This window comes from Dendronephthya gigantea, unplaced genomic scaffold (assembly GCF_004324835.1).
Source record: "Dendronephthya gigantea isolate DGI-Jeju-01 unplaced genomic scaffold, DenGig_1.0 000160F, whole genome shotgun sequence".
Lineage (NCBI taxonomy): Eukaryota > Metazoa > Cnidaria > Anthozoa > Malacalcyonacea > Nephtheidae > Dendronephthya > Dendronephthya gigantea.
The window spans coordinates 365,291-391,344 of NW_021163170.1; the positions used below are offsets into that span (position 1 = coordinate 365,291).

General features: G+C 36.3%; 5 protein-coding genes across 5 annotated transcripts; 3 read left to right on the forward strand and 2 right to left on the reverse strand.

Annotated features, from left to right (window-relative positions):
- Positions 1–544: 544 nt before the first annotated feature.
- On the forward strand, positions 545–11,792 carry LOC114537603 (gamma-tubulin complex component 6-like). Its single transcript, XM_028558664.1, has 30 exons — positions 545–1,029; positions 1,182–1,339; positions 1,844–1,996; positions 2,068–2,121; positions 2,473–2,594; positions 2,680–2,704; positions 2,787–2,941; positions 3,167–3,368; positions 4,066–4,300; positions 4,377–4,440; positions 4,594–4,669; positions 5,050–5,159; positions 5,231–5,322; positions 5,596–5,735; positions 5,828–5,977; positions 6,053–6,134; positions 6,202–6,290; positions 6,363–6,478; positions 6,800–7,857; positions 7,970–8,062; positions 8,181–8,349; positions 8,447–8,588; positions 8,685–8,844; positions 9,567–9,604; positions 9,685–9,741; positions 9,923–9,998; positions 10,075–10,123; positions 10,197–10,296; positions 10,372–10,636; positions 11,359–11,792. The coding sequence occupies exons 1-30, from the start codon at positions 735–737 to the stop codon at positions 11,481–11,483; spliced, it is 4,650 nt and encodes a 1,549-aa protein (XP_028414465.1). The 5' UTR covers positions 545–734; the 3' UTR covers positions 11,484–11,792.
- Positions 11,793–11,977: 185 nt separating this feature from the next.
- On the forward strand, positions 11,978–15,186 carry LOC114537620. The gene is made up of 5 exons (XM_028558687.1): positions 11,978–12,247; positions 13,163–13,219; positions 13,708–13,927; positions 14,017–14,165; positions 15,005–15,186. Exons 1-5 carry the CDS (start codon positions 12,044–12,046, stop codon positions 15,086–15,088), a joined length of 714 nt encoding a protein of 237 aa, XP_028414488.1. The 5' UTR covers positions 11,978–12,043; the 3' UTR covers positions 15,089–15,186.
- On the reverse strand, positions 15,103–16,675 carry LOC114537622. Its single transcript, XM_028558689.1, has 3 exons — positions 16,565–16,675; positions 15,545–15,652; positions 15,103–15,465 (listed from the first exon to the last, which is right to left on the reverse strand). Exons 1-3 carry the CDS (start codon positions 16,608–16,610, stop codon positions 15,119–15,121), a joined length of 501 nt encoding a protein of 166 aa, XP_028414490.1. The 5' UTR covers positions 16,611–16,675; the 3' UTR covers positions 15,103–15,118.
- Positions 16,676–17,138: 463 nt separating this feature from the next.
- Positions 17,139–18,053, reverse strand: LOC114537621. Its single transcript, XM_028558688.1, has 3 exons — positions 17,923–18,053; positions 17,724–17,784; positions 17,139–17,611 (listed from the first exon to the last, which is right to left on the reverse strand). The coding sequence occupies exons 1-3, from the start codon at positions 18,040–18,042 to the stop codon at positions 17,139–17,141; spliced, it is 654 nt and encodes a 217-aa protein (XP_028414489.1). The 5' UTR covers positions 18,043–18,053.
- LOC114537606 (muskelin-like) lies at positions 17,967–26,014 on the forward strand. Its single transcript, XM_028558668.1, has 23 exons — positions 17,967–18,205; positions 19,254–19,323; positions 19,410–19,558; positions 19,713–19,801; positions 20,039–20,148; positions 20,309–20,446; positions 20,748–20,802; positions 20,875–20,949; positions 21,290–21,585; positions 22,105–22,203; positions 22,285–22,343; positions 22,445–22,537; positions 22,647–22,701; positions 22,980–23,032; positions 23,495–23,559; positions 23,792–23,859; positions 24,218–24,409; positions 24,602–24,741; positions 24,935–24,986; positions 25,127–25,177; positions 25,587–25,656; positions 25,732–25,778; positions 25,921–26,014. Exons 1-23 carry the CDS (start codon positions 18,126–18,128, stop codon positions 25,999–26,001), a joined length of 2,187 nt encoding a protein of 728 aa, XP_028414469.1. The 5' UTR covers positions 17,967–18,125; the 3' UTR covers positions 26,002–26,014.
- Positions 26,015–26,054: the final 40 nt, after the last annotated feature.

A 26,054-nucleotide genomic window follows, 5' to 3' on the forward strand; every position in this document is an offset into this window, starting at 1 on the left:
GTCTTTAGCCTCAATTTATTCGTTCAATACTGAGACAGGATTTGTCCAGGCTGTGCAGCTTCCCAGCTAAATCAATGACGCCAGCCATCTGAGTAAACCACTGGAGTAAACAAAGATAAAATGAGGTCATTGTGACTGTGGTATTTCTGTTATTTTGAATGTCGGTGGTGATCTCGGCGTTATTGGGGTACTCGACTAGGGTAATAGAACGGGACGGTGATACGGGTACACGGCGCGCGACCTGGGTAGTAACATAGTATCACTACTGTATAGCCATATATAGTTCGTATCTAGCTCAATGCAAAATTGGCTCGTCTGAACATGCTAATCACAATGCCTTGGCCTTCTTGAATACTACGTCTGGAATAGGTAGTGTTCGGTCTTGGGCACCGTTCCCCATGTCATTTGGAAAGGCCGTGTGTAATCCATGGCGCAAGGGAAGGTGACGGATACGGCACTCACGGAACGCAGTCCTACCTTTTCGCGGATTACAGATTTGATTTGCGTCGATGTTCTTTCCAGTTCCTGCGCGGTTAAATTCAAAATGGCGGATCACTGGAGTGGAAACTGAATTTAGTCGAGTTTAGCTGCTAGTCTGCTGTTTCTGAAAATGAAAAGGGATTTAGGAAAGTACTGAGCCATCAAATTCAGATATGTAAAGGCTAAGAGGTGAAATCGCAAGATTAAGCTTCTAGTAATCTTTCAAAATGTACAAATAAAATATCTCGTTTGTGATGGAAATAAACATCTCTGAAAGTTCTGTAACTTCTTTAGTGGATAAACTAACAAAGAAAATATTCTCAGAGGACAACAGTATTCAAAATGACAGTCCTTTTAAGATTCATTTCAACAGGAAAGTCTGTAAACGACTTAGAGAAATTGTGTTTAAAAGCTTGTTATCAAGACAAAGTGAAGAAACTGGGCAGGATTTCAATGTACGAGAAAGATTGTCCATTGTCAGCTTTAAATTAAAAGCATATGGTTTAGAGAGCAAAGCAAATCACTTGGAGAGATTGGTTTCAAGTCTTGGTTAGTAATTAAATTTAATTGAATTTTAAGTTCCATTCAAGTTTCATTTTATAGAGACTTAGGGAAGTAGAGCAGTCAATGAGAAGTTACTTTAAAAATGTTAATCAATAAAACATTCTCATGCGTTTACCATGTCTTCAACTGTAATTTAGATTTTACTGAAAAACAGTCGACAGTTTATACAGGATGCTTTGATGCAATTTATGAGATTGAAGCAATCATAAAGATTTTGCTGGATCTTTCAACTGAAGCAGAAATGTTAACTCGCAATCCATGTGAAGTTTGGAGAAAAGTTGATTCTTGCTACCAGGTGAAATCATTGACATTGAAGTTAATCAACTAGTATGAATTATGCATCTATTCTTTGCATTAAGTAGCAACCTGATTTCGTAATTAATAATGCTGTCAGTTTGGCCGCAGAGTCATTCTTGTCCCCTGTAGGAGTTCTAGTAAATTTTAATCAGCTGCTTTTGAAGTGTTTTCATAACAGTTAAAGAAGTTGCTATTAGGTTGATAGTGCTATGTATGCAACCTTTGTACAATTATTTCCAGGGGCCGGTTGTTCAAAAGGTGTTTAGCTTAAACGGTGGTTATCAAAAATTTGAAAATACTCTTGTACGCTGTGAATGCCTGAACCTGTATTTTATGCATTAAATATGTACTTTCATTGAAAATTAAGCTATTTACATCGAAATATATAGCTCATTTGTCCAATAAATTTTCCATTTTGAGCTTATCCGCTGTTTGAGCTAAACGCTAGGCGTTTAGGTTTAGGATAACTTTACTAAAAGTTATAATACTCTACCTCATCTAGAGATCTGCACAAAGTATATCACTTGACAGTGGAACTGGTGAAAATGAAGTCAACATAGATTATCGATATTTTCCAAAACATATTTTTGAAGCATTGCCAACATTTGGTGTACCAAAGCAAGGTTTTGAAAGTAATGACAGTATACAAGTTGATGTAAGCTCAAAATGTTCTTGCAATATTTGAATTTCTAAAACTTAGGTCATCTCAAACACAATTTTTTATAGATTTTTAACCAAGAGCCAGGGTCTTGTGGTCTGACTAAATGGTTTGGTGCCAAGGTTTGTATTAAACAATAGAGATCCAATATATATGTACATAAGTTAGATCATTACAAAAAGTTGCAGGGACCGCTGAGCTTGGGACCTTAATTAGCCCCTTTAATTTGGGATCAAATTGTTAATTATAGCCAGTCTAAAAGATAATCTAAAAGTGCAACACAATCCCTGCATGTATGTAATAATTTTTTGGAGGTCTTTGATTTTCATCTTAAAAGTCAAATCATTATTCCTAGGAAAGATCAGGTGCACCTTTGACTAAAAACTCTCTAGTCTCTTTAGCCTTTGATCCAGCCCTTGAGCTCTAAATTTAACTAAATATCTATGTATTTCCACCTCATTTGTATTTCATAGACAAAGGATTCATTTAATGAAAGAACTAGAAGTACTTTGTATAGTGCATTAATCCACAGCAAAACATCAGATATGAAGGTGACGTTGGAACTACCAGAGTTATCAACTCAGCAAGATTTTAGGTAGAACATTGCAAAAAATGGAAACCAATTATTTCTTCACTGTTATTTAAAGATATTTTGATGTCATTACTTCAATTTGTTGTAGGTTGAAACCTCTATTAAAAAGTCAGGTAAGTTACTGAAGACTGAACTAAAGATTGTGAAGTCTAAACTGAAGCACATCTTAATAATAAGTCTCTCATTGTAATCAAGGTAACAGAAGATGAAGGTTTTGAGGATGCTTCAGATGAATTATCAACCAGCTCTGCTTTAAGTGATGACTCTGGTATTTGTGGTTTGGAGATCTGGGATGAAGCACTTAAGTTAAAGTCTCCTCGGTTTTATACTTGGGAAGGAAGAAAACAAATGTATGTTCTGTGTGTTTGTATAAAATTTGTCTAGTGTTGCTTCTATCTTTGCCATTGTATCTTGTTAACGATCCAGGAATGACATTGTATAATACTGGCACCTTAGTGGTGTTACTGCTATCTTTTCCAGTTCATTTCATCTTGTTTTCTGGGAAAGACATCTCTTCCTGCTTCCTTTCTTTCTTTCTAAGCTGGGACAATTATTATCATAATGTGATTTTCCAGTACTCCTAAAGGATGCAAGCATTTTGTTACTGAAGCTGGTCCAGAGGTCATCAATTATTTATGTGATATGAGAATAGCAGAGGCCTCGTTTCTTATTAACTCTCATCCGGAGCAACTGAGATATCTGAAGATGACTGAATTCATCAGAGATTGTCTGTTAGTAATCATTGGAGTTCCATCACAAACATTTCACCTTGAAAAGGTTAGATATTTCAACCATCATTGTTACCTCTCAGTACACTGTACACCATACACGTACTGTACACCATACACGTACTGTACACCATACACGTACTGTACACCATACACGTACTGTACATCATACACGTACTGTACACCATACACGTACTGTACACCATACATGTACTGTACACCATACACGTACTGTACACCATGCACGTACTGTACACCATACACGTACTGTACACCATACACGTACTGTACACCATGCACGTACTGTACACCATACACGTACTGTACACCATACACGTACTGTACACCATACACGTACTGTACACCATACACGTACTGTACACATACACGTACTGTACACCATACACGTACTGTACACCATACACGTACTGTACACCATACACGTACTGTACACCATACACGTACTGTACACCATACACGTACTGTACACCATACACGTACTGTACACCATACACGTACTGTACACCATACACGTACTGTACACCATACACGTACTGTACACCATACACGTACTGTACACCATACACGTACTGTACACCATGCATACACGTACTGTAGCTATGTAATTTTCTTGTTCAACTATCGTTGGTCATTTTTTTAAAGAGAATCCCCTGACAGTTGTGTTTATGCTATATTTCTAATATCTCATCTCTACTATGTTACATATTTTATTGGCTTCCTTCCAGAGTACTGCATCATTCCATGTGTCAACAGAAGTACGACTCTCTGGTTGTTCGCCTGACTCGTTACAGAAAACATTGACTCAGATTGCAGAGATTGGAACAAATTATTTCCGCCTCAACAAGTTTACAACATGTCAAAGACATTCAAATCTCATAAGAAGTAGCGTGTTAAGAGCGTTTATATCTGGTCTCAGAACCTTCATACAGAAATATAGACAATCTGTTGTAACTGTCAAAGGTATGATATTCAGTCTTCTGCATGGATAAGATTACATAACTGTACGTGTTTAATTGCTTTCTCTCGTGTTTTTTAGCTTCAAGCGTTCAAAGTATTTTAGAATTAAGTACGAAGTTCAGAAAACAAGCATATGAGTTGAAGTAGGTCCCGATGATTCTTTCATTACAATATGCGTTGTGTTAAAAATTTGTTAAATTAATTCCACTTCTACAACATTGTACGATGTTTAACGCCCACAAGGATTTTTCTTCCCCGCGAGTCCCTAAACGACTTTTTATAATTTCTGTTTTTAGGTTTCTTTCTGATATATGTATGTGCTCAGAAGGTTTTGCCGCAGAATACGGTAAACCAAAGCCAAAGTTTCCTGTGGTAAGTGAAAACCATTTTAAAACTAGTTAACTTCTCTATTCCAACCTGAACGCGATGTTTCACCTGCATCAGTCCTCGATGATAACCCGCTGCCCGCTCTGGGATATTCCACATGTTTCTTCCTAACATGCTGCAGGTCTTCATAGGAGGATAGAATTGACAATAGAAAAAACGTAAATAGTTTTAAAAAGTAACAACTAATATTAATCACTAGTATTAACTCCCTCTCTCTCTATGGTAGCAGCCATGTTGAAGAATCTCTTCCACTTTGTGAAATCCCTGGTTACGTTAAAAACATTCCTTATGGATATTCTGTATTGCGCATTATGAGTGTATTCAAAAAATAAAAATGAAACCTAACCGAAGACATTTGATTTTAGGGAGCAAAGTTACTGACCTATCTCTATGAATTATGTTTACGAAATATGAATTCACCTGTTTCCAGTTTGATCCTATATTTATTGAAAGTCGCTTGTACTCCATATTTAAGGTAATTATATAAACTAATTTCTAAACTTCATTTATTGAATTTTTGTCACATCTTGTTTTTCTGTGCACCAGGTTTATTCAGCAATGGGTATTCAAAGGAAAATGTGTTGATTTTTACAAAGAATTTATGATATTTGAAAACGATGTTTACTTGGCACATAGAGGTACGTGCAGTTCAGTTCAATTCACACAGGATTAATTCACACGCGGGTTGACAACAAAGTCTGTAGTCAAATTAATGTCACGTGTAAATCACAAACACACGTTACTAGACAAATAAACAGGAAGTGATAAAAGTTTAAATAGTAAGAATACTGTGAGGTGTTTTTCTATACCTTGGACAAGCAATACTTGACAAATAACTACAGTACATGTAATTTTAAGGACTGATAGTTGAAATAATGACAATACTGTGATGACTGCGTGTTTTTCTTTAGACAAACATTACTGGACAAATGGTTATGTAATGTCGGGGACTGATAAAATGGAAGGTGTCCCAGTTTTCCTCAAAGAACTTTCTAAAGACATGTTTATTTGTGGAAAGTCAATTAACTTGCTAAAGCTTTGTTGTCCCGAGGTATTGTGCAAGTCGTAGTAGCTACTTGTCCTTTCCACTTTTGCCAAGACATTGTGCAAGGGTAAAAAATGTATATTTTTTAAATTTCACAGCATCATATATGCAACCCAACAGTAGAGATACCAGTTATGAAGGTCACATACTCTCTTAGTTCCTTGCATCACATTTCTGACTGCAGCCGAGAGTATGCAGAAAAGATGCGTAAACTACAACAAAATATTAAATTTGAATGGTTAAGAAAGGTACGTATAGGGTGTGTTGGTGATTTCTCATGCAGTAATGAACAGCAGGTGATATATGAGGATATATTTCTTTAGAAAAATGAGGAGATAAACAAACAAGAGGAACTGGTAGCGAGGGAACGTCAAAAAGCTAACAAAGAATTGGCTGAAATTCAAGGTAATATTCACATAATTTTGTAGTGCGCAGTATTCAAGGTTATAAATGTAAATATGACATCTTGCAGAACTGGTAGAAAAGGCGAAGAAAGCTCTTGCTGAAAAAAGAAAAGAGGAGTTAAACTTTCTTAAACAGCAGATGGAAGACGCGATAAATGTAAGTTGGTGATAAATAGTCATTTCTTTAGCGATATGTTTGCAGCAATTCAAAACTTTTCTTGTTCTTTAGAGAAAAGAATTTGAAAGGAAAGAAGCGGCCGAGGAAGATAAACGAATAGCAAGAACATCGTTGAAATATGAAGTGACCACAGCTAAGATAGATGACGAAATAGCCGAACAAGCAAGGTCTTAATTTTGTTAACTATGGTTTAGGATGATTTATCTCATGAAGCACATCCATACGTGCGAAACATCGACAGTTTGACTTTTACACAAACAGATCAGAGTGACCATGCAATATTCAATAGCATCTTTCACACTTGCATGATCTAACCATGATTAACTCCCAGTGGTATCTTTTTAAAGTAAACCAGCGAATTGTGCAGCAAGGTTTATTGTAGATCTCACTTAAAATCGATCATATCTATTTGATGATTGAACTAACGTTGTTAGTACTGGTTACCTGGTCTTGTGAAAGACTTTAAACATTTTGATGATAATTTTTAGGCAAGAATTAATTCAATACTACGAAGAATTATCGAGAGAGGCAGAACTTCGTGAGAAGCATGCAATGTGGTTAGTCAATCGTCACGCATTAAAGAATAAACGAGACACGTTCTTGGAACACGAGAACGACAAGTTAAACGAAATGAAAGAAGGAATATCAAAAAAACGGGATAAGGACAACGGACAAGCAAGTGAAGTTGTTAGAAATGAGAGAACGGCAAATATGTCCACTGCGCAAGATTTAATATACAATCAAGATAACTTGGTAGAGTCACAGCCAAAAAACACCAGAATAGGTCAAGCAATGAGATCTACAGCACAAGAAATAATCTACCCAGATGTGGCTACCACAGATGTGGCTGATGACATCAAGAAAGTTGCTGTAAAAGCAAGTGACTCTACTATACAAGACCTCATGTACCCTCCCCCCAGAGTCACAACACAAAATGTTGTTCTAGATAATGCTGACATAACTATCCGGCAACCATCGACAAACACTGGTGTTGATGGTTCCAAGACAATACCTCCAGCCATGGATTCTAGCGTACAAAATCTGATATACCATTCGGAGGAACACGGGCGCACTGCAACACACTCTGGATCTCTATCTGTTAGAGTCAAAGGTATCAAGACAGTTACTCGGGCTATGAGTTCTACAGTACAGAATTTAATATACAGTCCGTCTGAACAAGAGGCGATGGTACCAAGTACCAGTTCTGTTGACTTAGCTAAGCCACAAGCCACAGATTCAACAGCACAGAACCTAATGTATAACTCGTCCAATGAAACAGCAGTACAGCATACGAGCTCCCGTGGTTTTGGTAATGCATTTCAATCCACCATTCAACAATTCATGTATGGTGATGGTGACGCCGTTGATGGTACCAGAACAATTGCAACTTCTCGCGGATATGATCAACCAAGTGTAATGAAAGATATCCTCTATCCTGATGCTGTTAGCCTAGACACCAACCAGGTGGTACCTAGATCTACCAGAGGCAGCGCACCACCAAGTACCATTCAGAATCTGATGTATCGTTCTTCAAGTGTTATTGAAGGTACTGTAGTATACCATCTTAGGTGGTATACCATGGTAATCGGAATGATATTTGTGGTGATGGTGGTAACCTGACTGTGGCGGTAACTCTGTTATTTTATAATTTTTTCTAGAACCAGAGCAACCTAAGAAACCACCGCTGACTCATGAAGACGTTTGGCTTGCCACACAGTTCGAATCATTGCCGGATAACTTTGACATCTTAGGTTAGTTAGACTGAAAATAAAACCAGTATTTAGTAGCATTTGTTAACCTCAAGTTCAGGCCGAGCACAGGATATTTTTTAATCTAGAAACATCACGTTTCATTTTCTTTCATTTATAGACAATGAACCTTTCGGGGATATTTTTGCACGTGTCATTTCTGATCAGCCTGAAATACTGAATGGAGAGGAATTCGATAGTGATGATGATGTTGATGAGAATGACGCCTGTAATGTTTTGTGTCTTCCGGTTATTTTAAAAAGATGTGTTAAGGAACCACTTACAACCCAGTGAGTGAAACTGATTATATTTAAACTGTTGCATAAGACAGCAGTCACAGCACTCTTCACCTGTGATCCTTGTCTAACAAGATTTCTTTGTTAACAGAATCGAGATGGTAAACTCTGCAGTAGTTCGTTATTTCATGGATAACCTCAAGCTTGTTGAACATTTTGAAACTTTGAAGAAATTTCTTTTGATGGAGGATGGCGAGTTTTCTTACTCGTTGACACAACAGCTCTTTGAAAAGGTCAATATTTGTAAAATAATTCGGTAAATATATAAATGGTTTTAATTCTAGTTGTTATTCTTAATACAAACAACAACCTCATTTGTTACCTCGTAGATCTCAACTGGCGTAACACCAGAACAACTGTGTTGTATTTCATCACTGAACTCAATCATGGCTCAGTCTATTCAATCCTCGGTGTACGCATGTCGCTCAGAAAACAGCAGTAGTTTATCTTTTGTTCTCAAGTCAATTCCTGATATTTTCAAGAGAAATGGTATGAATCACAACCTTTTCATTCTTCATTTTACCCCCAGTTCATACGTAAAAATTTAAACATTTGAATCAAGATTTGAATGTTTTGTCATTTAACGAATTAGGCGTTTTCTTAATGTCCTCAGTTTATTGACATCATGTTATATTCAACCACTCTATTCAACGAATATGAAACGTTTAAGTAAAGGCCCTGTTACACGGTGCAATTTTTCTTGCAACTTGGAATGCAATTCTACTTCTAAGAGATGTAAATTAGTGAATAGTCTTGCAGAAGAAAAGTACATGAAGTGTAATAAACACAAAAGTTTCGTCGTTCCCAAATATGCATCTCTCAAAAGTAGAATTGCATTGCAAGTTGCAAGAAAAATTGCACAGTGTAAAAGGGCCTTAAGCATTCTTTCATGCGCCATATTTCGTTTAAAAACAAAGACAATTTTAGTCACGATTAAGATGCAAATAACTGGGATGTATGAAATATGAATCAGTTGGTTTTATTTCTTTGTGTTTGTTCAACAATATATTAGTATTGTAGGTACACCACGTATATGTTTTATAGTTTATAGTAAAAGCATTCGGCCCGTTAACCTGGCCCCTTATTAGTCCAGTGTAATTGCACCCGTGGAGGTCCGAGAGACCGAGAGTTTTGCAGTAAAAAATATACGTGGTGAGACTGGTAACTAATAATTGCTTACAGACTTTGACTTGCTTCTGACCAATCTTTAGATGTAAAAGTTTTGGATTTTATTGGATTAAGATACAAGGTAACTACGCATGTCATTAACAATTAATTCCCAACAAATTAATTTTTGATTTGAAATTAATGTTTTGATTTGACCGGCAGATTCAATGGCCAGTTAATATTATCATCACAGAGAATTGTATAACAAAGTATAATAGAGTAAGTGTAGAGAATTGTTTCTTCACTTCAATCTAATAAATTCGTGTTTTAGTTACTAAAATGTGATATTGAATTTGTCTTTTTTAAGATATTTGCGTTCATCTTGCGACTAAAAAGGATCGCTCAAATAAATTCGTGCTTCAGTTACTAAAATGTGATATTTGAATTTGTCTTTTTTAAGATATTTGCGTTCATCTTGCGACTAAAAAGGATCGCTTGGATATTACAAGATATACGATATTCACTTAAACGAATTGGTGAGTATATCAACTCCTAGTGCACTGCCGTTATAGAGAAATGACTGATTATTTGCAAATTCTGATCTATTTAAAGACAAATGTGCCAGTAATTCACCTCAGCTTCGAAAAATCCACTTATTCAGGTAACCAAAATTCAACACAATATTCAGTGTACATATTTTCATGACTTATTCAACATCATATTCTTGTCTATAGGCATGAGATGAGTCATTTTGTTAACGATGTTCAGGGTTATATATCTAATCAAATACTTCATGTTAGCTGGCAGGAATTTTTGAATTCTTTGGAACATAATGTAAGGATAATATGCCGTATTTATCACTTACCAGTCAACACCAGTGCAATCATTGTAACTATATCTCGACCATAGGTTCGTAACCTGGACGATCTTCATGATTGTCATGCAGACTATCTTAACAAGTCATTATTTCGAGCTCTCCTCAACAAGAAAGCAGCTCCAGTCATGAATATCATCACAGATCAAATCTTTACAAAAGTTTTGAAATTCCATACGCAACTCGTCTCATCTTCATGGAGTGTTGATCAGAGCTCGGGTCTGGTCGTTCATCCAGCATTTTCTTTGCTTTGCTCAACTTACGAGTCATTTAAGGAAAGCACGTGTTTTCTCCTCACAGGTAAACAATTCTTTACTGGATTACTTTATCTTTTCCTCGCTTTCCTAAGAATGTCATAAATAATACCTCCTTCACAGGCCCTTATATCGCTTCAGTTATTTAGTCGTTCATATAGATCAGTGAAAATAGAGAGGCAACACTCGCTGCATGTACACACCCCTGAAATAATCCTATTACGAACTGACTGGAAATAAGCCAATAATAAATCATATAGCTATGTTTATTATTTACCTGTTTGGTTCTTATAGATAAATATTTTCCCAAGTTTTCTATAGAAAATAAGTATATTTATGGACTGATGGGTAGGAGAGCGAAAACAGAGCATCTTTCGGGAAAAATGGAACCAGCGTGACGGTGCTCTTAGTCCTCTTTCATCAGTTATACGAGGCGTTGTTTTCGTTACCGCTATTGGGGCAATGTTTTCGTTACACTATACCTACACATGGTCACGACATCAGTTTAAGTTGTTGAACGGTATCTCTGTCCCCAGAACGTTTTCATTTTTTTGGCAGATTATGTTCAAAAGCAATAATGCTATTATACGTTTCGGTTTGGGAATTAAAATCGATTTTTTAAAAATTGGCTAATGTTGATGTCGTGACCTTGCGAATTCGATATAGTGTGAACATTTCCTTATTCTCTCCCCTGGTCTTCATTAGTTCAGTGAAAGAAACGAAGGAATCTTCAAATTGAAAAATATATGTTGTATTTCATTTGTATAGTTATCAACAAACTAGTGAACCGTGGTTATCAACCTCATCTGGAAGAACTTTTACTAAGACTTAACTTCAATTCGTACTATGATAAAAGTATTTCAACTCCAAATTCACCGACTTTTGTAGTCTAATATTTTGTACGTATCTTACAAACTAGGCATTCATGTATAAGTATAAGCTAGTTAATTTGCACTAATCAACGGCGCGTCTGACTGAACGATACCTAGGGAAGACAGTAAAGACTTTTTCTGAAACGACTTTTCAAGTGGTGCGTGTTTAAAGACAAGTGTCCCAGCGTTTAATTCTCACCATTGCCTCCCCCGTTGGCTGGTATACTAAATTACTTTACAAATATATAGAGAAAGTGCTTTTAGTGTAGGCTTTGCTGATTATTTCGTAAGGTACAATAGGTTTTAATATTTAATCTCAAACAAAATAGAGCAGTGTGTATAAAAAAGAACTGTGTGTGTTGATAGAATGTGACAAAGGTTAATATGGACCATGTACGCACAATCTGACCCTAAACGTGACTGGCGGGTTGGCTCTTTGGTTCATAGATAAGCCACTTAGAGCGCGCATGTAATTCTAATCATCTCGTGTTTCACACTTCTGACGCGCATCGTGAACAGTTGCGCGCGGTTGAGATTCGTGCGGACAACATTTGCATTTCTTTGCGCTTCCAGAGAGAACCATGGTCAGACTAAGATTACCAATCCCGTATCACAAAGCAGTTCGTTTGATTCTGCCATGCGGTCTTTTGCTCGCCGGAATAACAATATTTATTGGCGGTTTAGTAAGGACACACAATATAACTGGGGCTATGCCCAAAACAGTCACGGAGAGAAGAATGGTAAAGACGCAAAATGATTACTTGGAGTGGTGGGTTGGCTTGCCGGTAAGATACATTCTTGTTTTTTGTTCTGTTGAAAATGTCAATCTCTCAGACGTTTTTTAACTGATCTCTCTTATGATTGAATACAGTGTCGCTGAGAACACTATTGATTTGTTGCTCGAAGTTTGCACTCTCTTGAACCTTCAATTCTCTCTTGATACTTACAAACCCGGATATATTCACTGCGGTAATGCTTTAGCTTTTAATGCGCTTTCGTGACTGATTCATTCTCCTTTTTTTGAGGGTGTGAACGTGGAATTCTGTATTCTGTCATATATCTTAATTATACACTCTTGTATACAGCATAATAGAGACAGAGATGGAAGCACGTCAGGATGTGTTTCTAGCAAATATAAACATCAAATATTTGTTAATGGTAGTCCATATCAGATGATTGTACTTTATACGACTAAAAATATCCTGCTATAAGGTGTCGTGTTACATCCGTTTTCAAACTAATCACGATAATGTCCCAAGTGATGTGTGTGTCCACCGCTAAATGCCTTTCGAACAACCGGCAAAGCTTCTGTGACCACAGTTGGATTCATAAATTCGAAAATCCCAATTATGTTTTGAGTAATTTGTAAGATTAACAAATAAATGAGCGAAGAAACTTGATGATTGCAGTTATACTGTTATGACTATAGTTGCTTTAATAAACAAGCTATTCAAAATGTTGGATTATTTTTTTTAAGAATTCCAACGGTGATCAGGGTCACTTCGGCCGGTTGAACCTAAAGCCTGGCTCACACTTGTCCTGAGAATCTGGTATTCCCTTTGTCTGAGGTCATTAGTGCGCAATATTCTTGTCTATCGCCGAATAATACAATGGATCCTAAATTCTTAAAAACTAGTGTGAACCAGGGCAAACAGAAAAAGTTACAAATCCTTATTGTGAATATCAATATGGTTTTTTAGGTGATAGTATGTGCGATCATAGCAATATGTTCCGTTTTTGTGGATAAACCTTTGCTGGTAAGTAAACTCATCCTATCACGTAGACTATAGTGTTCATCCATCTTTCATCGGAAATCGTTTCCATGCTTAGAATTACGCAGACGCTGGGAGGTGGAGACGAAGAGCGGGAAACAATGTTCCTGTTATTATTAAATATCGTTTCTTTTATCACGCAATAGCGCTAGCGTACATCTGTCTATCGTCGGCGAACGTTTTTGCGCGTAGAGCTTAGAACTGCCCATATGCCAGGAATCTTGGTCTATGTGCTTTTACAGACAATCAATTATCAAGCAAATATCGTGCAACGACAACCATCTGCCTTGATAAGAATCTGTTGAAAACACAAGAGGAACTACAAGACAAATAAGCCTAAGAGCATATCATAACTTAATCTATGGGATATGTTGTGCGTTTAATAAGATATGGGATTCCGTCTTTACTAAATAGTGGTTACAGTTAATTTATCGGCAATTGCAGACTTCATTGCCTAATATTTTCTATTCCAGTTCAAATTTTCTGTGTTAACAATGGGGACATGTTTTGTGGTACTGCTATATTCCCTGTCGTGGGACATAGGAGAATTCTCATGGGTATCTCGTGATATGAGCTACTACAGGGAGTTAAAATCTGAAGGCTTTGACTGTTCTACAAAAGAACATAAATTCAACTACAGTGGGCATCCCTTTATTTGGCGAGAATGCGCGTGCGCAAAAGGCACACTACACGGTAAGTATTTTGTTTATTTTGAATAATTTTTTGATAACTGAGATTTGGGGACATTGTTCATTTGTTCTTTAACATCATTTCTTTTTCAGAATTTGGCTTATTTACTCCATACTCGTGTGAAATACTCAAATCTACGTACTATCTGACCGTCATCATGGGTTTTGCTCTTGCCTCTGCCATTGGACTGGCTTTGTTTACACTGTCTTCTTTTGTATTAATTCTTAAAAGGATTTCCCAGGTTAGTCTGTCAGAAGTTTATTCATTAACATAATCACTTTGGGATTCGAAATGAAAAGTTGACTGATTGTGTCTGAGGTTTGTGTCTGGATTAATTAATTATCTGGAACAGTTGGCGGAAAATCAAAAGTCAACCCATTCCACACGTTGTTATTTCATTATTTTCTCAATAACATACTATTTTTTACATACTGTCACCAAGTGTTCCACAGTGTTAGTCAACAAACCATTTTTAATTATGACAAGCTACATGCAGTAACACATACCCTCATTAGGATGATAGTGACGCTTGGCTTTTTTTTATCGTCGGGCTTGATTTTTTACTAGTATTTGAAAAAGACACGACAAGGCGAGCTCAAAAATAACTCCGCCATCTGCCGGCATTTCTGTCTAGCAGCCACATTTTTTCGTACTAAATTCTTCTTTCATTCTATCTCTTAACCGCTAACATCTGAGATAAAAGGAAATTTCTACCTAAATTTCAAACGATGAAAATGCATAAGCAAAGGTGGAAAGATCATCCCGAAATTAGTAAGATTGATTGAAATTAAAAAATTGTACCACTTTTTAAATACTAGCAACGCCTTTTCGAGCGTAATACTAATTTATGCAAACTTCGCACAGCGATATTTTTTTGTGTTTTCAATCATGTTGTAAACAAGACCCAGCACAATATCACGCATTTCAGTGGAATGACGGAAACATGGATAGAGACGGAAATCACTACTGTACATATTACCCTCTTTTTAATATATATTAAATTAACCAGTTTTAACAAACTCTAATCCAACATATCCCTACCTATCCTAAGTTAACTATTGACACTCTCTCGCTTTACAGATAACCACAGCACTTCATCTGGACGAAAAGCCACTAAGTGAAGACTTTAGCGAGATTCGTGGAGATCTGTATATTGAATCATAAACAATTTCAAGTGGAAACTTCACCTATATCTTAACTGTAATTTAAAGTGTTAGTCCTAAAATACGTGTAAAGCCAATAATTATATATCCTTGAACATCGTAAGTATTGTTCTTCACAACACACGAACTTTACACTACAATGTGACGTCACACACCAGTCATGTGACGGTTGATTGTCACATTCACAATCGTCCAATTGACATCTTCTTACGATAGATGCAATTTTTAACGAACGCCGTCGATATTTTGTTAAATTCCTGAAACAAAGTTCAAACATTTCATTTTGGCATTGTCCATCCTCTGTTAAAAATTTCCATTTTTTTCCGTAGTCCTTGTCTTCGCACACAAAACACGTTATTTTTTGTGTCAGCATTCGCCCTGAAAACATTTTAAATTAATATTTGCTATCAACATCTCTTGCTTTTATTGTATGCTACTTCAATTTTGTGGTACCCACCTGTATCATACTTCTCGTTTGATAATAACGACATTGGTTTTTCAAGAAGAGTATTAATTTTCACCGTCTTTAGTAATTGCCATTTTATCACTAAAAGTGTGAGTAACCCTATACACAGACGAAAGACTACATTTCAGATAATCTTTGATTTACGTTTATAAATGCAAGCGAATGACTTCAGAAAAAAATACCTGACTTACAAGTTAAAAATGTTCGACTTATTCACTTCAACAAAAAATGACTGAATTTTTGCAGAATTCGATACAAATTTACCAAACTTTCCAAATAAAATGTTTTTTGGGGGTGTAGCTATAGCAACTTTCCCCCTCCCCGTACGCCTGCGAGGAACATGAGATGTTTTATGGATAGCTATGGCAGGTAGTTATGCTTCGATAAACCTTTTGCCCAGATTCACTCGTGTGTCAAAACACCTGCCCATTGTTTTTAAAACAATTTAGGTTTACAATAAATGTTAACGTAAACATAACTCTTGATACGAACAGTAAAACTGCTTTTCCGTTTCAACCTTATTGCACAGTACGTTCTTTCGAGAATACTCCAGCAGAACTAAATCGACAAATGATTTCGAAACGTTACAAAATTGTGACGATACGTTTGTTATGTAGTGAAAGTAAATAAGCTTCAAAGCTACGTTTAACTGATGAGGCTGAAAGGGTTTCATGAAATCGGATCTTTCCTACACCACCATTCTGTGGGTACCGCTCTCTGGCCTTTTGAAGAGGCTGATTAGAGGCGTTGTTCTAAGTATGACTGTCATGATTTGACTGATATCGTTTCCACATCTGGACACTTCCCACCTTGCTAACGAAGCCGTAACCAAAGTATGGATCGAAAAATTTAATTTCACGACTTTTTACTCGACACGTATGAAGTCGAACCGACGGAGCAAGTTTTCATTTGAATGAATTTAGAATGACGATGTCGTAAGGTTTATAATGCAACTGGTATTTTGTAGACATATTTAAGACATTAGATCACAGTAGCTATATTATTACATACCGGTTGAAATTATTATGTAAATTCGTGACAATTTATTTCCAAGCATCTTTACATCAAAGCAGATAATTCCTCCTGGTTGATGTTTGACGTGAAGAATGTTGCATCTGAATGCATCACGTCTAGTAACCTGCCTTGATGTAAAAAATCAAAATTTTGCCTTTATCTAAAACCTACTTCAACCACCTGCAACATTACGATTGCGCGCGAAATTCAAATGACGTAGTAAATCACCTGGCAAACCCGTCACCATATTCCAAGTACAATCACATAATAGAGATGACTTTCTGATAGGTTTTCATTCTTTGGTATAACGTGTTAGGCTGTTTGCCGTTTCAACTGTGATCGGTCAGATGAATTTGGTCGTTTGTGAAGAAAAATTGAGCGATAAATTCATTGTTCGAACGAAAAATTTTCCTTGCGAGAAACCGCTTTTAGTTATTACACTTATTTACACACTGCCCTATACTAGAATAACTAGAATAGTATGGATCATCACGCCCTGATACAGGTGATATATATCATCCTGCCCTTCCCTCAAAGAAAACAAATACACGGACTTTATGAAAATATTTCTTTAATTAATATCATATTTTCCACGAATTATCTTGTATCTAACTCCTGGACAATCTTGCACCCTCCCTCCTTCAAACAAAACTACGCCATGTTCTTGCAAGCTAGCTTTCTCTCCAGGGATATATGCTATAATAGTCTGACCATTGTTTAATCTTAGTAAGGCACATTTCCTGTTTGCAGAGTTCGGTTTCTTTGGTTTTCGAATAAAGACTTTAACACAAACACCTTTCCGTTGTGGCCCTTGCAAGATCTGGTTCTTTTTTGCCACTACTGATTTCTGTCTCCGCTTTTTTGTCACTCGTTTTCCACGTTGAATTTGATTTAAAGTTGGAAATGTGCGGAGGTTCGTCCTGGTTGGAGTTCTGATGGATAATATTGGTTCCAGAGTGTCTTTTGGGGTTAGAGTATGATATTTGGAGTATTTGATGACTTGATGAGTTTGAGTTTGATGACTTTTAAATAATGATATAAAATCTGCAAATAAAATACATGGCTGTTGGAACCAATAAACAGGTGATTCTGACTGAAACCACTGATTCTGATATTTGATCTCTATTCTTTAATACACACTGATTGAGATGCATACCATTACGATGGGAAAATTGCCTCTGAACTCTGCAAGGACTGTATCTTACTGCATTCTCTACCTAAATCGCGTAAACAATGCAGTGAAAAGTTAGGAAATCGACAGGCGTGATTGCCAAAGGGCAAAGGGGTTTATCATTTATTACTTTGGTTTAAATTTGTGAACTTTTGTATTTATGAAAACCTCTCTTCGTACTCACCACGGAAGACGAATATTTCCAATTTTTAATCACAAAGTTTCTAAGGGAAACTGACGAAGAAAAATTGGAGAAAACACACGGTATTCGAATGAACAATAATTTCGTCCAAGAAGCGGCCATGTTGGATGATCGCGTCGCGTCGCGTGAAGGGACTGGGATGAGTCAAGATGGCGGCGATGTTCTGAGGTTTGAAAAATTTAAACATGGAAGTTGAACATTTGGAACAAAAATTAAAATATTCTGTCCATTCTTGCTCAAGTTTCTCTGCAAATTTCCATCCAGAGTGAGTGAGCTGTTTTTGATGTGTTGCAGATTGTAAACGATGCTTTTAGCTTTCAGCAATTTAATTTATATTTATATGACATTAATATTATTATTAGTCACTATAAACAGTCTCAGTCTGAATATAAACTGATATTAAACATATTTTTTATTTGTCACTCACTCAGTATCTAACGACATAATTTCTCTACAGATTATTTGTATGTTTTTATTATCAATTATTGCAAAACAATTGGTATCGACTCCAGGGTGCATTCGGTGTAGACAAATCGGAATATCTTCGGCGCAGAGTTAGGGTATCCTTGGCGTACTGGCGTAAAATCAACTTTCCTTGGCGTAGTGGCGTACACTGTTTTTAACTTGTCGGCGCATAAATACCGGATAAACACACCAAACTTTGTAATTCAAAGGTCCACATACACACCGACTTCAACTGCATGCATTTAAGTATTTTAACGACAACAAAGGCATTTAACTTTTTAAAAATGGTCCTCTAAACGTGTAGCATTTTTTGACTCACGAGGTGAACGTCCTGGCGAGTATGCGATCGGCGTAACGTCCTGGAGTGGGTAATTGTCGTAAGTATGGCCCAGGGTGGGAATTTGGCGTAATGTTAAGATTGCTTTGGCGTATCTTCGGCGTGTGATATACACCGAATGCACCCTGGGGTATCGTAGGAGAAGCCTGCAACCATTTGTGATTTGCAGAAGAGTTACATTATAACTTTATATAACGGATCATTGTCTTCATTGACATTGCATCATTTCATCAACACACCTCTCAGCGAATCTTACCTGAGAATGATTTGATTATTAATGCATTTAACCAATGAAAAAACATGTTTTTGTCATGTACCTTTTGGAGTTTATCCCCAGGGGCCAGCCAGGGTCGGGTGTGGGGTAAGCAATTTTCTCTTGTCACATTTCCCTACCCAGGGGGCAAATCACTTATCCCTCCACCCCCTGGGAAAATACACATTGTCTAATCCCTGCGGCATGCTTGCTCCTTTGCACTGCATAGCTATCACTTGCTAAATTGCAATTCTATAGTAATATTTTGGAGGACAAACCAAATGACCAGAATTCAAGATGGACATCAGAAACACACCATCCCACTCAGGTAGTCTTACCAACAGTATAATGAATTCTCTTTTGACTGACTTCAAAAAAGTATTAATAAACAAATTAAATATTTTTTTGGTACAGTACATTACACTAAAGTTGGAAAAACCAGCAGCTGTAACAAAGATAACATTTGGAAAATATTATCAAAACCATGTTTGTAACTTGAAGAAATTTAAAGTCTTCGGTAGCTTACATGATGATCATGAAAATATGATTGAATTACTTGCCAGGTAAAATACATTATTACTGATTACAATTACATAAAATTACACAGTTAAAACCCATTAGCAAAACTACTGTATTATCAATGGGTGTTTGATACCCAATATAAATTCCAAATAAGCTGCATTGAAATACCTGATTACTATGAACAATGTATTCTAGTGGTTTAAAAAATGACAGTGTGAAAGAAACATTTCCATTGAGGCATAAATTGGGTGAAAATATCTTCCCTGTCAAGTACATCAAGATAGGTAAATTACATAACATTATTTATGAATATAATTGATCAAAGCAAGGTGTACAATTTTGATTATGTGATTCTCATCATGTTACCGCAATTAACTATGTTATGCATGCACTTTTTTCATAAACAACAAAATACAAATTTAAAACTGCTTCTATTCAACGAATACAGTCCTCATGAAAGTCATCTCAAGTCTTGATATTTGGGAATCCTAATTTTTCAATCAATGTTTATTTTCTTACAGTTCCAACAATGACGTGGGGACAAAGTTTTAACTGCAGTATTTGGTTTGTTCAGTTAACTGGTGTTAATGATCCTGTTATTGTTAAATCTTGTTCAAACTGGATTAATAATGTAAGTGTCTCGCTCGCATATATTCTGAAATAGACCTAAATTTTATACCTTGTTTCATGAATTTTCTTTAGACTGTTTCTAATTTTTGTGAATTTTCTTTAGACTGTGTAATTTGATCAGTTTCATGCATTATTCCTGAGATCTTAAATATTTGTTTCAGTATCGTGAACGTGAAGCGATACGTTTGTGCTTGAAACATCTTCGTCAACGTAATTGCACGGAGGCTTTTGATTCTCTGAAGAAGAAAACTAAAGTTGATTTGGAGCATCCAATATTAACAGATTTACATGAACAGTTGGTAAAACTCGCTTTTTGTTGTTAAAAACGGAATTTACAGCTTAAAAAAATACAGTACTGCACATAACACGACGTTTGAATATTTCATATTTACGTGTACGGGTTTCTCCCCTGGGATGTCTTGACTAGGAGTATCTACTTGTTACATCACTTCGATGAAGGTGTGGTTGAGATAATGTGTTAGGAATAAAATTGAAATTTCTTTTACGTCGCCTTCATCACCTTTGTACCACTCTTGGTGTACATAGGTACAATAATAAAATCAAACTAAGAATAATATAATAACATTATATAATCTCCAGGTTGTCAACTCCAATTTTGATATGTCAGAAAAGATCATTGAGAAAGCAGCTCACGGTAAAGTACATCGCTGGCAGCTTGAAGCAGTTCATTTAACTTCATTCCAACAAAATTTATTTTATTTATCAGATGGTTTGTTTAGTGATTACATAAATACACAAGATTACAAAGCAAAATGGAGCCCAATAACAACGGCTGTTATGGGTAAGCGGTCTCTAGGAAGAATAGTTTTTACGAGTTCTCAACCGTTCAAGTTGAAAAATTAGCTTGACCACGGCATGCAGGAATCGAACCTGCGTCCTTTCCTTTGCTAGTCCAATGCTGTTCCAACTGAACTATTAGGTAAAGACGAACTGTTACGTGATGTCGGAACTCAATCTGCATGGCCAATTAAATACTGTGTGTCTTGAAGTGGTAGATTATGGTTAAATATTGTTTTCTGTTGTAAAACTCGTTACTTGCAAAGAATAAAAAACTCCTATGTGATAATACAAGACAACTGACAAAGATATCTAGGCTAAACTGGTTAATGTGTTCTTTATAGATACGAATTCAGAAGCTTGTCAGCCAGGCATGAGAGGAGGTCATCAAATGTGTATTGACACTGACCGCCAAATTATTTACCTCTTGGGAGGTTGGGACGGAAACGATGATCTCGCAGACTTTTGGATGTTTGATATTAAGGGGAAGTCGTGGAGAATGATATCACGTGATACGGAACAAGACGGGGGGCCCTGTGCCAGATCGTGTCATAAGATATGCCTGGATCATAAAAGAAAACTGATTTTCATGTTAGGGCGATATCTTGATTCTGAAGTTCGAAATACCATATCTTTGAAGGTATATAAAGAATAATCAGTTTTTTTCTGTAGAGAATTATATCATCAGTTTTATTAACCTCAGCCTGGACCGGTCCCATTTCTGGGTTTTCTTTATGTTCATATATGTCACTGTTTTGAAGTGCATCATATGAGAAGTGGTTGGCCTTATTATTGGGAGCATAGGGTGCAGACACTTGTAAACCAAGTCAAAATGGGTGCAGTAAACGTCGAACGTTTTTTTAATACTGTCGTTACGTTGTAACGAGGACATAAACGCGACGTTCTCTTTGTGAAACAATCCTTGATTTGTTCCTGCACTTGGCGCTCACCCAGCACCTCCCCCCCCTTCCCTTGCACACACGTTGCCTCCCCGTACACACGAGCAACCCCCTCCTCTTACACACACCTTGCCTCCCCTTACACACCAACAAACCCCTCCTCTTACACACACCTTCCCTTACACACATTGCTGCCCACCATTGGTTTGAACTGTGTTTTACTCATCATTGTTTATCATCGTTATATTCTCTCCATACAGAGTGATTTTTTCCTTTACAACATCGAGGGTGGACACTGGACTTTGATATCGGAAGATACAACAGCGGAAGGTGGTCCACCGTTAATATTTGATCATCAGGTAAACGTTATAGCAATGATTTGGCTTTTATGCAATTGTCGATCTTACTTCATCATTCAACGTAAATATTGTTGATTTTAGATGTGCGTCAATGTTGAAAACGGAATGATTTTCGTATTTGGGGGACGAGTTTTATTGAGGTAAACTTTCTAAACACAATATATCGTGACCTGGAGTCGAACCTGAGGTCTCAGGTGATATACACAAATGATTTAGGTTAAAAAATGACTTTATTTTGCAGTACATCATCGGATATTGCTGGTTTAGCAAGCTCTGCAATCTTTAGTGGTTTATTTTGTTATCACAGTGGAACCAACACATGGACCAAATTACGGTAAAGTTGATATATTAGTTCATATATTTTTGTTAAGCTACAAAAATACTATTCTCTATTTGCTTTTCTTGCTGGATTAATATAATTTCATATTTATTTTTATATATAGCGATGACTGTCCAGAACTAATATCAAGAATTGGGCATTCGATGCTTTTTTACGAGGTTAGCTCACGCCTAAAACCAATATACCAAGCGACAAATTTAAAAATAGTTGTATTAAAGTATAAAACATAATCCGAAGATTACCATCTTTCAGCCAAGATATGGATTGAAACTAAACAAAAACGTGCAATTACAAAGTCTTAGTCTTGTCTTGTTTTAATATAAATCTTGGATTATAGTGAATTTCAGGATCGTAATCATCTTATTTTGCAGTCCACATCTGCTTTAGTACTAAGGGGTTCATAAATATTAATCCAGTGTATTCGTGTTTCCTGTAGAAAAATCAAGCACTGTACATATTTGCTGGTCAAAGAGGAAGGGAATTTTTAAAGTATGTTTCCGTTCTTGATATACACATGCAGGGTCACAGTTTTACAGCGTTACTCAGCCCTGATAGTATCTAGTTGTTTTGAGTTGAGTATAATATGAAGCCTAATGTCCCTCGAGGCTTGATGCACAAAACATTGAAAATTCCATGGTCGAGGAGCAGTTTGAACGTAGGCGACAATAATTTAGGTAAAACATGACAGAAGCATGTTACACGGGAAGAGGTAAAACAAATTGATTTCAATCCCAAAGCCATTACCCACACAAAAATGAAAGTTTTGTTGAGATCATTCATTGGAAAGACTATATTTAGATATGTTATTCACTCATAATTTTACAAGGGGCAACTTCAAAAATTTGCTAATGTGTTAACAGCTCTTTTCTTCACATACACGTTCAATGTTGTGTATTTCCTAATAACATTTTTGAATGAGATAAACGAATAAGGAATGAAATTTTTTTGTAGTAATTTTACGATGTATAATACAGAAACAGATACAGTCACCGTCTTGTCAAATAATAAAGATGAAGGTAATAAAGTCGTGTAATGTACAAGTATTTTATATGATCAAAATATATTTCTTTATCCAATGCTAAAGATAGAAGTTAGTAAGATTGATCGTGTAATGTACAAGTATTTTATATGATTAAAATATCTTTTTTTTATCCAATGCTAAAGATAGAAATTGGTAAGATTGATCGTGTAATGTACAAGTATTGAGATCACGTAATATACAACATTTATTATAAACTATTTCTATAGTTCCAGCCGCTGGTTTTACTCAACGAGCCACAATTGACCCAGAGACGGGAGAAATACATGCATTATCTGTAAGTTTAGCTTCACAATCATCAGTTAGGAGATCTTCTTCGACGCATTCAGCAGCACAGATTTGACTAATATGAGCTATTGGACTGAGCTCAATCTCCTCCCCAGGGTCACAGTTTTTTCTAGTTTGCAGTTGGACTGAACTTTGCTTCTAAGCTGTATCCACGTGAAACGCTCATGGAATAATCTACTTGCCGTATTTGCCTGTAGTTATTGATAATTTTGCGATGTGCACATGCAGTTTTCATATTGTGTTTTATCACGTTGTATCTACAGTGCCAAATTATTATAGATTTGTTCATGGAATTTAAAGAACGTATAATTTGAGCTCTCAAACGACATTCTATTTTCTTACTCCAGGGACTAAGTAAAGATAAGATCAAGCGCGAGGAATCAACACGGAATTCTTTCTGGGTTTACGATATCGAGAACAATAAATGGTCGTGTATTTATCGAAATGAAAATACTGGCAATCAATATTGGAGCAAAATGCAGAGTATTGAACCTTGTCCAAGATTTGCTCATCAGCTGGTTTACGATCATATCAATAAGGTTAGAAACGGTTTAACATTAAAGATATTTAGATTTCACTTCTCTTCACTTCTTGAAAACCCAGTGATTACTTAGATTAGATATATTTGACGCGTCTGATTGGTTGATCAGATATATTAGACGCGTCTTATTGTTTTATAGTCGTAGTCAATCCAAACCTCTTAAAGTCTCCATTGTTTTTGTTTCATCCAGGTTCATTACTTATTTGGTGGAAATCCGGGAAAATCTGGTTTTCCAAAGATGAGACTGGATGATTTTTGGTTATTGAGGCTCACAAAACCTTCACTTCCACATTTCCTGAGACGTTGTAGGTTCCTGATCAGGAGACAGAAGTAAGCTTCTACTTAAGAAGATTCTCTTATTCATTTTATTCCGAAATGTGTCTCTGTACTCCACCAAAACTCCATATACAATTTTCTTTTTTCTTTTACCGTCTTCAACAACTGAAATCCTCAAAATCTTTCACTACAAACTATCAATTGCTTCAGGAAACTCATGCTCTTGTTTATATTATTTTTCTTCAAGGTTTGTTGAATTAGCGAAGTGTAACAGTCTGGAAGCGTTAGCTTATTTGCAGGTAAAATTCAAAGAATTCAATTTGATTTAATGTAAATATAGACTGCGAGGGATAGGGTTAAGACATGGACTGGAGAGAAAGCAGAATATCATGCGTCACAAGGTTGAACTGCATTTCTAAATTTCTCTTTTTGTTTTAAGCATGATCTTTCAGCCTTGGTAAACACCGATGATATTGATGAACGTCACGAGGTACGCCTGGTATTTAATATTATATAATAACTATAGTGAAACACGCAATGTGATTGGTCAATAGCCGTGCAGGATCAGACAATCCTGCACGCGTTTTAGACAATCCTGCACGCGAAATTTAATTTTAATAAAGTTAACCGTTGTTTCACTACAGTTATTTTATAAAACAATTACCAAATGATTTTCCGTGCAGGATTGCGTGATCCCTGCACTTGGGATGTTGCTCGACTTTCGGAAAGCGTGAAAATACACTCGCCTACGGCTCGTGTATTTTCACGCTTTCCGAAAGTCTCGCAACATCCCGCGTGCATGGATCACGCAATCCTGCACGGAAAATCATTTGGTATTCCTTTAATCTATTCTGAAGATATTCTTATGATAAAAAAACCATTTGTTTTCTTTTATGCAGTTTGAGCGTTTGACGTCCAGTTTGTTCACTTTAAAAGAGGAGATGAACGAAGCATGCTCAAGCAACGAAGGTAATTACGTCGATTAAATGATCCAGGATGTTGATAAACGATGCCTTTCTTAATTTGAAGCTTTCTTTTTCACAGGAGCTGAATTATTTTCAGATGACCAGGCATTTATTGGTCGTTCCCAGGTATGATAAATAGTTCTAACTATCCTGCCATTTTATAATTTTTCAAGCATTTTGCACTGGTTGAAAAAACCTCTATGGATAGCGCTATATCCAGCCTTAAAATGCTTCAAAACATTAAATTGATAAAGTGTTTATTTTGTAGTTATTTGATCAACTTGTCACCTACTTTCCTGACAATATGACTCAACCTAAAGGAAATCTCACAGACATCATTAAGATCTGATCGCAAAGTTTATCTCGTAATGCGTCATTGAAAATCTCGCTATGGTATTGTAA

Coding starts and splice junctions, on each gene's coding strand:
- LOC114537621 (XM_028558688.1), bottom strand. CDS start 18,042: ATGGCCGCTTCTTGGACGAAATTATTGTTCATTCGAATACCGTGTGTT. Junction 17,785..17,922: donor GGAAATATTCGTCTTCCGTG/GTGAGTACGAAG, acceptor TACGCGATTTAG/GTAGAGAATGCAGTAAGATA. Junction 17,612..17,723: donor GCAATTTTCCCATCGTAATG/GTATGCATCTCA, acceptor TTTTATTTGCAG/ATTTTATATCATTATTTAAA.
- LOC114537620 (XM_028558687.1), top strand. CDS start 12,044: ATGGTCAGACTAAGATTACCAATCCCGTATCACAAAGCAGTTCGTTTG. Junction 12,248..13,162: donor AGTGGTGGGTTGGCTTGCCG/GTAAGATACATT, acceptor ATGGTTTTTTAG/GTGATAGTATGTGCGATCAT. Junction 14,166..15,004: donor TTCTTAAAAGGATTTCCCAG/GTTAGTCTGTCA, acceptor CTCGCTTTACAG/ATAACCACAGCACTTCATCT.
- LOC114537603 (XM_028558664.1), top strand. CDS start 735: ATGGAAATAAACATCTCTGAAAGTTCTGTAACTTCTTTAGTGGATAAA. Junction 2,595..2,679: donor TCAACTCAGCAAGATTTTAG/GTAGAACATTGC, acceptor AATTTGTTGTAG/GTTGAAACCTCTATTAAAAA. Junction 9,742..9,922: donor GTATAACAAAGTATAATAGA/GTAAGTGTAGAG, acceptor GTCTTTTTTAAG/ATATTTGCGTTCATCTTGCG.
- LOC114537606 (XM_028558668.1), top strand. CDS start 18,126: ATGGAAGTTGAACATTTGGAACAAAAATTAAAATATTCTGTCCATTCT. Junction 20,950..21,289: donor AATAACAACGGCTGTTATGG/GTAAGCGGTCTC, acceptor TGTTCTTTATAG/ATACGAATTCAGAAGCTTGT. Junction 24,410..24,601: donor TTTACGATCATATCAATAAG/GTTAGAAACGGT, acceptor TGTTTCATCCAG/GTTCATTACTTATTTGGTGG.
- LOC114537622 (XM_028558689.1), bottom strand. CDS start 16,610: ATGCTTGGAAATAAATTGTCACGAATTTACATAATAATTTCAACCG. Junction 15,653..16,564: donor TTACATAATAATTTCAACCG/GTATGTAATAAT, acceptor GTCTGTGTATAG/GGTTACTCACACTTTTAGTG. Junction 15,466..15,544: donor AAACGAGAAGTATGATACAG/GTGGGTACCACA, acceptor AAATGTTTTCAG/GGCGAATGCTGACACAAAAA.